The following is a 9,869-nucleotide window of genomic DNA, read 5'->3' as shown; positions in this document are numbered from 1 at the left end:
TTTGAAAAGATGACAAGTAAACGGTACATTTTTTAAAAAAAAATAATAAAAGCGAATCATTCGGGTGATATTCTAAGAAATTACACTAGAATAAAAAATACACTAACAATAAAGAACTCTTAATTTAGTAAATTATTAAGACACTGAAATCTTTAAACACTCAGCAGCAAAAGCCTATGACACACCTAAGTTTTCAAATTAAAGACAAGTTGCCATTACAGTACATGTATACACTTTTTGTGATTAAAAAAAAATACATACAATAACAGTTACAATTATTGCCAACTATATTAAAACTCTTTTTCTAATGAATTTTTTTAAAGTCTTTATGAAATTGTATACACCAAAAATCTTTGAATGTTCAACAGCATATTATAACGAATTGGGTTATCTGTGTTGTGGTCGGATTTGTGTGTTGCTGAGTTGTGATGTTTCCGAGGTTCATGAATGCATCGTACGGCAAGCGAGTGGCGCAGCGGAGAAAGAAGAGCCGGAGCAGTTGTACTTGGATTAATAAAAACGTGATAATTAAACTACGTCTGACGGCGTGTTCCTGGAAAACGCTAAAATATGATAAGTCTCGCTATTTAAGTTTGACGTTTTGGGCTAAAAAGACTGCTTCCTTCCTCGTCTACGAAACATTCACAGTCGGATGATGCCGTGCATGTTAGACGTGCTTGCCGCAACATAGCCACCGATATCATGTAGCAATGTCGGCACACAACTTTCAGACTTATCCAGGCACCTTTCCCCATCGGCGGTGGGGAACAGGAATGCCAGAATGTTCCCAAACAGGAGACCGCAGTGTACGCGGGGACCTTCAAGCTCTGGCTCTTTTCTGGCTCTCTTTTGTGCCGCCACTCTCTTCTAACGCATGCAATAGTCAGCGTCCGTGCGTAAGCTCGCGCTAATAAGTGGACCAAACCGAACGCAAGTGGACCAAACTGAACATACCATACTGAAACGTATTAATACACCCGAGTGTACCGTTACACCCCTAGTCGTAATCCGTCTGTAAGCGTCTTGGGGGCGTTTACGTTTGTTGAATCGCTGCCTTAATCTTCTTACAAGTACAAGAGCGAGGGTTGACAATGTAAGTATTTCACAATACCGTGTCAAGAACGTGATTACTTCGTCTGGTAGTTCATCGTGAGCGAAGAATAGAGCCGAATGCATTGTTTACGTTGTTATAATCAGCCCCCGGCCAACATCTTTCCGGTTGGAGTTTTCTAACCATGAGAAATGGTGACGACCGCCGCCGATGGTGTGGAAGGGTATTACATCTTATGCATAATGCTTAATTAATTACAATGAATGGTCTATTTAGTGCAGGGTGGGCAACTCCGATCCTCGAGAGTCGCTGTCCTGCCTGTTTTAGAAGTCTCCCTCCTTCAACACACCTGATTCAAATGATTAGGATCATTGCACCAAACATCACTGCATATTGCGTTTGCAAATGGTTGCAGCACCACACTAGCGCACAGAGACACGCATGGTAGCGATTAAAAAAATAATTAAATAAAAAAATTGAATCGAAAATCGGGAATTGAAAATCGAAATCAAATCGGGGCTAGAGTGAATCATTACATCCGTATTCTAATGTTGAAAAGGCTAATATTTGTTGTGCTGTGGTAATATGACGTTAATTATTATATGATTAATTTGTACGTAAGAACTATTTACCAATCAAGCAAAATTCAAACTTGATTACAGATCAACAACTGAAAGGTAAATATTCAGTTCGATTATATATACCGTTACTGCTATAAAGTTGTCAAAATGTTAGATCGCTACATTTCAAGTTCTGTGTCCCGGCTGTTTCTTCTTTGGTAGCAAGTGCGCCACTATCATTGTTTTTTTGTTTTTTTTATCTTCCCATTTTATTCTCAAATGCTGACATTTGCTATTTGCTGTGTCCCTCTTTTTGGCAGGTCCGTTGTATGTTGAACATATGGGGTGTGATGCTCTTCATTCGTATGTCCTGGATTGTTGGTCAGGCTGGAATCGGTAAGCAATTGTCTTTTAATGTCACATTGGCATGGCGCAGAGGGGTTCATTTCATTTGGGATTCTCTGTTAGCTTCTGTTATGATGGTCAACCTCCGGGGTCAGGTTGCGGGGACAGCAGTCTAAGCAGGGAAGCCCAGACTCCATCCAGCTCTTCCAGGCGAATCCCAAGGTGTTCCCAGACCAGCCAAGAGAAATAGTCTCACCAGCATGTCCTGGCTCCTCTTTGGGTCCTCCTCCCAGTGGGATATGACCGGAACACCTCAGCAAAGACCAGGAGGTGTCCAGGAGATGTCCAGGGGGCATCCTAATTAGATGTCTGAGCCATCCCATCTGGCTGTTTTCGATGCAGTGGAGCAGCGCCAGCTACTCTCAGCCCCTCTCAGATGACCGAGCTTTTCACCCTAATTAGTGTTGCACCAAATACCTGTACCGTTCCTCCTCACTTCTTTAACCCATTAAAGCCTGAAGCCCCTGGTGAGACATCTCTCTAAAGGCCTAGATAGACCAAACCGACGTTGGAGGTCGTGAAGGGTTGTGGCGTCTGAATGCACATGTCTGATTGGTGTAGTGACCACCGTTGTAGTGTTGTAACTCGTCAGTAAGCGTCTGGGGGGCCTTTACGCATGTTGAATCGGCGTCGCCAATCGTGACATTTGGTCACTCTGATTGGCTGTTAGCTAGCAAATCAGCGTTCGGAGCCAACGGGAAGTTTCAAATGCTGATAAACAGTGAGCACGCCTTCGCTGCCTTAATGTTCTTACAAGTACAAGAGCGAGGGTTGAAAATTTAAGTATTTCACAATACCGTGTCGAGAACGGGATGGTTTACTTTTTTGCGTGGGAGTTTATCGTGAGCGAAGAATATAGCTGAATGCATTGGTTACGTTTTCATAATCCGCCCCCGGCCAACAGCTTTCCGTTTGGATTTTTCTAACAATGAGAAATAGTGTTTACTGCCGCCGATGGTATGGAAGGGTATTACATCTTATGTATGCACAGAAGGTACTTTAATGGTCAGCGTTGCTGTCTGTCGTTGCGGTGTATTTTTCCAGCGTGACGTGCCGACAGCCGGCCGGACGCCACAGGGGGTAAGCGTCTGTCACTGTTGGCCAATGTCGTTTTGGTCTATCTGGGCCTTAAAACCTACGGTCGTCTTTGGAGTCACCCTTGAAAGCCTGACATTTTCGCCACCAAATAAATAATTAATATCTCAGCCCCTGTAGCAGATAGAAACGTAATTCCCCCCAAAAATTGAGAGCTTAGACATGTCTTTCACACACTCCCGAGTTTATTCACCTTTACTGTTTCGATCGAAGATGCAAGTGAAGCACTATTTTTAATTTTAAAAAATCGAGTGGTAATTACCATGTTGTGTTCCCTTAGAAAGACTTTGAAATTGTCATTGTCTACGAACATACATCTTAAACATACAACAAACTTGGATGGTTTCACGGCTTTAAAGTCCGTGAGCGTGTCGTCTATATCACTGCCGTGATTTATATCAGAGCTCCCGCGATCGACTGTGCCTCCATTACTCCTCGAAACAATTCCCGATCTCCTCCGACAACTCACGACACCGTCACGTATATTCGGATGCATTTCATTGCCTAAGAGACCGAGAATTGGATTTTAAAAAAGAAAATAATATATACACTTTCCCAGCTTAAAAGGGAGAAACACGCAACAGCACTCCCGGCTTTAGTGGTAGAAACGCGGTGATATGCTCCCTTCCTTAATGGGTTAAGGAGGTTCTCCCGAGTATTGGTGAATCGGTTTTGGCCATTATCAATGGCAGCCAGTCTTCTGGTGTAGTCTCCCAACATTTTAAACATGCTGTAGTGCAACCCCTGCTTTAGAAACCTGGCCTTGATCAAGGTGTCCTGTCAAATTTTTAGACCCAAGCTGTCTTTTATTTCTGAAATTCTGGAAAAAGTAGTGCACTCACAGTTAATTTATTTTTTTCTTGGATGAACATAATGTCATGGAGGTTTTCCAGTCAGGTTTCAAGATGATGCATAGCACAGAGTCAGCCCTGTTATGTGTTTTTAATGATATCCTTATGGCAAATGACACTGGAGACTATGTATGTCTTGTTTTTTTGGATTTGACTGCAGCATTCGATACGGTGGAGTACGGTACATTTGCAGCACCAACCGGGCATTAGTGGAAGCGCTCTAGAGTGGTTTAGATCCTATTTGGCTCGCAGGACTTTTTCTGTTATCTTAGGTTCCTCTGAGTCCCACTCTGTCCATCTATCGCATGGTGTTCAACAGGGTTCTATATTGGGGCCCTGGCTGTTCTCATTGTATTTGCTGCCCCTGGGTTCCATCCTTCGAAAACACGGTATTTGCTTCCACTGCTATGCAGATGACTGTCAAATCTATGTCCCGCTGAGCAAAAAAGACGCTTTCTCCTTAAGACCACTTTTATCCTGTCCAGAGGACATCAAAGCCTGGATGTCAATAAACTTCTTAAATTTTGACAAAAAGAAAACTGAAGTTATGGTCCCAGTGGCTCTTCTACATCCCACCCTGTTGACCTGGGCCACTGGCTTCATTTCGAAAGCCAACAGTCTCAAACCTGGGTTTTAAAATGGACAGTGATCTTAAATTGGACCAGCAAATCAGCGCTGTTGTAAGGTCCAGCTTCTTTCATCTTAGACAGCTGGCTAAGGTAAATCCCCTCCTTTCTCATCAGCACTTAGAAACAGTCATCCATGCCTTTGTTACATCCCGTCTAGATTAATGTAATACACTTTATTTTGGAGTCGGCCAGTCCTTCTCTCAAGCATCTCCAATTGGTCCAAAATGTTGCTGCTCGCCTCCTAACTGGAGCTCGGAAGATAGAGCACATAACAGCAATTCTGGCCTCCCTTCACTGGCTCCCAGTGTATTTTAGGGTTCATTTTAAGATGCTTCTATTTGTTTACAAGTAATTAAATGGCCTCGCCCCAGCATACCTCTCCAAGCTCTTCTACTCCTACGCACCTTCCCGGAGCCTCAGGTCTGCGGACCGGCACTACTCGAGGTGCCGAGGACTAAGCGGTGACTCTGTTGCTGGTCCTTCCCTTTGGAATGACCTCCCATTGAATGTTAGGCAAGCCCCCTCTCTGTCCATTTTTAAAACCCGTTTGAAGACACATTTCTATTCTTTGGCTTTTGATCTGATGTAAGACTGATGGTTTTCTGCTGTTTTGTGGTGTCTATTATATATAGTATTTTGTATTTTAATTGATTGCTTTCACTTTTTATATTATTGCTGTAATGTAAAGTGCTTTGTTACAGCTGTATCTGTTCTGAAATGTGCTATATAAATAAAGATGTATTGTATTGTATTGCATATTTTATGGGTCAAGGCAGTGACCAATCTTGCTGCCTCCTTGCTCCTGACGGCGCACTTCCTCCATTACCATCTTCCTCCGTGCTTGTGCAGCGGCATTTCTCCAGGAAGTGGAACCATTTGTTTGACCAAGGCCTCTTCTTCCTTGCTGAACATTGCCCAAAATGTCAGCATGTTTCAGAGTTGATATTGCTTCGTCCACTGCTGCCGTTGGTTTCCATTTGCGCCCAGTTGTGAGATTAGGTGCATTTTTCCTCACCACTCGGTCTTTCGATTCGTTCAGTGTCATATGCAGTCGCGTTTTTGCATACTTTAACTCCTCTGAGCGACTGGTAAGGTGTAGCTTGAGGACACCATCTCCGTAGAGGCCTATGGTGGTAAGGCAGCGTGGAACTCCAAGCCACTTTTTGATATAGGTTGTGACTCCTTTTTCCAGACACAGTAGAGATGGATTTTACTGCTTAACTCATTCCACAAACTCTATATTAATCAGAATGCCTTTTTTTCTCGACTATTGGGCCTGCATATAGCATATTCTTGTAAAGAAAATTTGGGGGTTGACTTCCCTTTTAAGCAGTAAAAGCCACCATTTTTTGTCCATGTCAGGGGGCGGCCATTTTGGCACTTTCTGTCAACTGAAAATGACATCACAGCTGCTCAGGGCTCAGCTCAACGACCAATCATGGTTCAGCTTCAGAAAACAGATGAGCTGCGATTAGTTGTTACCTGGGCCCTTGAGTAACTGTGATGTCATATTCAGTCAACAGAAGAGACAAAATGGCCGCCCCCTGAGATGGCTGAAAATTAGTGGATTTTGCTGCTTAACTCATATTCCTCAAACTCAATATTAATCAAAATGCTGTGTTTTGACAAGTGGGCCTGCATAGAACATATTCTTGAAAAAAAAATTGGGGTGGACTTCCACTTTAATGACTCATATTTACTGTTTTTAACTCATTCAGTACCAGGCATTTTCAGACCCTCGTTTAACATAACATTTGAAAAGATTTGACAAAAAATATAAATAAATTCCTGGGATTGAATGGCTGGACTGTGAAAAAACAAATATGTATTTGGGATTGAATGAGGTTAATTGGATTGTGTCATACCTATGGCCTACATGTTTTTCATTCAAATTTTAGTGTAATTCTGACGTCAGTTAGTGTTAGTCAAAAAGTACAGTACCTTCCAATTTGCCTAAATATTTGGGATACGTCACCGCAGCAGCATTGTAAACTGAGGACCCAATGTGCAATGATATAGTTAACCCGACATCTGAGGTCAGATGGAACTTATTTTTGTTGAGTGTTTTTGAGCATGACTTCCTCTTTAACCACATTTTCATTTCTCACACAACTCTATTGGTTTTTGGGCAGTTTTGATGAAGCAATTCTAAAGATAAACGCTTTGTCTTCTGCAGCTCTGTCTTGCTTGATTGTTGCCATGGCCACTGTTGTGACGACGATTACTGGACTCTCCACTTCTGCAATTGCAACCAATGGGTTTGTTCGAGGAGGTATATATCTTGTCTTTTCAAATGTCATTTAAGCATCTATAGTATCGTAATTAGAAAAGCCCCCCCCCAAAAATTACTTGTGTTTTGATTGCATCCTTTCTTTTCCGGAAACTTTGATTAGCATCAATAATGTTTTACTGTCCGTAAACTGCATTTTCTTTCAACTATAGATGTATGGTACATATTTTGATTATTGTCTTGACTTTGGTTTACATTACGTATATTGTTAGGAGCATTCTTCGGAAGAACTAGTTAACATCTGTAATTATATTTATGCAACTTTGTCTAAATACTATTAAGCCTCTGAAAATTTAGTTACTCTGCATGAAATTTCGCAAATGCAATTTTTGTGAAACCCTTTTATAAATCTGAAGGCTACGATAAAATCGCATGCTGATTGTGTTTTTTTTATTACTGTGGTAGCAAAGGTCGATGTATTAAGGTAAAGTAGTGGTGAAGGCAAAAATTATATCAAACTCTTTCATTGTCCAAATGCTTCAGGGTTTACCTGTATGCACATAAGGAACTGAATTTGGTCCCTGTTGTCTTACCCATCAACTTTGACTGTGGCTGACTATGATTTGTCAATGTTTTTTCCTTTCCAGGCGGAGCATACTACTTGATTTCAAGAAGTCTGGGCCCAGAATTTGGAGGGTCTATTGGTCTAATCTTTGCCTTTGCCAATGCGGTGGCTGTGGCCATGTATGTGGTCGGCTTTGCTGAAACAGTTGTGGAACTTCTTGCTGTAAGCCTCTTTCACTGTTGATATTTTTCAAGGTTCATTATTTAATCAAAAAAAAAGTGTAAGAAAAGGGGTAAACATTTCTAGAAGTCTGCAGCTGTCACCATTAAGAAGGGGGTATTGGAATTGTTGTACCAGTACCAGGGCACAACTTTTAGAGATTACCGTATTGGCCCGAATATAAGACGGCCCTGATTATAAGACGACCCCCTCTTTTTCAAGACTCAAGTTTGAAAAAAGTTTTTTTTGAACACCAAATTAATTTTTATACAGAAAATAATTACAGTACATATGAAACAAATGATTATAACAATATATTTGAGGGAAAATGCATGTTATTTTGCCTCATTCAAATTTTAACATCTGAACATTTAAATATGTAAACTAAAGTGCAATAACATTCGTAAATTAATGGCTTCTGGTTTTTGAAATGTAAATAAACCAATCTATTGTGATCAAACAACAAAATTACAATAACTGCATTAACTATCAAAGTGAAGTCTAACTAACTGTAGTCTTGAAACAAATCCGAATAAGGAAAAACATTGCAATAAAATAATGCAAACTGGTTTAACTTGAGAGTAGTTGAGATCTATCATCACAGAACATTACTCCTCACAAACAATTATCTGCCTCGCTGTGCTCAGTGTCGCTGTCCTTAATCCCATCCTCTGGCTCCTCCCATAGCACGTCATCCTCATGTGACTGGGGTTGCTTTGGCCTGCAGAGTCAAGTTCAGCATTCGCTTCAATGATATCTGGCGCCATCAAGCGTCGTGAATGGGTATAATGTCTAGACCCCGAATATAAGACTACCCCCACTTTATCAGTCTTAGTTAAATGCAAAAGACACCGTCTTATATTCAGGCCAATACGGTATTTAGGTAGGTTCAGTCTGAGTATTGGCAATCTAGATTTTACTGCAGTAGATTTTAAAAGTATTCATGCAACATAGAGACTTCATCAGTTATATTTGGGAATCCTTGATCCAAACATTTAGAGTTTTTGATGAGCTTCAGAGGATTTTCAGATTTCAGACTGGACCCTTGCCCTTTTAAGTTTTGGAAATTACTGCATGGATACTATGATTCAAAACAAATATGAAAATAGGCAACCATGTTGATCAGTTTTCGTAAATCCAAGTGGAAGTCCATGAATGTCTCATTTTGCTTACAACACAAAGATAATTTGTCTCCTTTCACGGAGGACTAAGGAAATCTGAAAGTATTGAGTAGTATTCAAGTAAAATCATAGTATTATGACATTAGAGAAAATTTGGTTAAAAATGGTTAAAATCTGTTCACTTTTCATTTAGTGTGCAGTAAACTTGCTGGCAAGAATGCCATTTTATAGAACTTTGGTGTTCAGTGGTACGATTGGGCATTTACTTATCTTGTTACTTATGCTCTACTGTCTGTTTTATCTCAACCAGAGCATAACAGTTTTATTATTTATTTCCTTGGTCACTCTGGAGAGGAATGCAAGAGGATGATCATATAAAAACAGGTGTCAAATCCAGCCTGCCATATCATTTTATATCGCCTGCGAAAGCAAGTTATGTGTACTTCCACGACCCTTGCTCAAATCTGGACCAACATTTCAAATGGCCATGTGTGATAACTAATAACGTTGAGATTTTGAAAACATTGGACATTTTTTTGTTACCCCTTTTACAGTAACTTGAACAATAACTAAGCAAACTACTATCCTTTACTTCTGATCTCAAAACTAGTAATTTATCAATTTGTTGGGTATTATGGAATAATAACACGATGAGACAACTAAACATTTATTTGGTTTCACCGCCATAACAGCCCTCTCAGGTAAGTCGGAACTACAAAGTGGCTCGCGACACCCCTGATATAGAAGTTGGTTTAGTCTTGAACAATTTACCTACAACAATTTAGCAGGTCTAGCCTGCGCCCCACCCCCAAATCTGAAATGATGGCTGCGCCCCTGCTGCACTCCTCCATACAATCCTGCAGCTCCACCACAAACCTCTGAATCTGAAACTTCAATGTGCTCTTTAAAATACAGCATCAAAAAAGGTTAAGAAAATAATGTTACTGACATGATACTTTATTTTATAGAATTGCATATTACACAGAGACACTGAACTGGCACTTAAAGTTAATAATCAAAACTGAGCCAGGCAGTTACATGACCACACTGTCTCCGCCCAGTCCCACTGCCCCACACAGAAGCAAAGTTTTCAGTTACTTATTTGCATAATACATGTTAGAAATCTGTATTTACCATTACATT

General features: G+C 40.7%; 1 protein-coding gene across 2 annotated transcripts in view; it reads left to right on the top strand.

Moving 5' to 3' along the window:
* The window catches only part of slc12a2 (solute carrier family 12 member 2), a 108,293-nt gene that overhangs the window by 41,359 nt on the left and 57,065 nt on the right, over positions 1-9,869 (top strand). For both annotated transcript variants that reach the window (XM_086054473.1, XM_086054472.1), the window contains exons 3-5: positions 1,932-2,007; positions 6,768-6,863; positions 7,469-7,608. In XM_086054473.1, coding sequence (XP_085910599.1) covers positions 1,932-2,007; positions 6,768-6,863; positions 7,469-7,608 — 312 coding nt within the window. The remainder of the gene's footprint in view (positions 1-1,931; positions 2,008-6,767; positions 6,864-7,468; positions 7,609-9,869) is intronic.

Source organism: Filicampus tigris, chromosome 15 (assembly GCF_054856515.1).
Source record: "Filicampus tigris isolate MCC_2025a chromosome 15, RoL_Ftig_1.0, whole genome shotgun sequence".
NCBI classification, from domain to species: domain Eukaryota; kingdom Metazoa; phylum Chordata; class Actinopteri; order Syngnathiformes; family Syngnathidae; genus Filicampus; species Filicampus tigris.
This window is presented reverse-complemented; position numbering and strand designations above follow the sequence as displayed.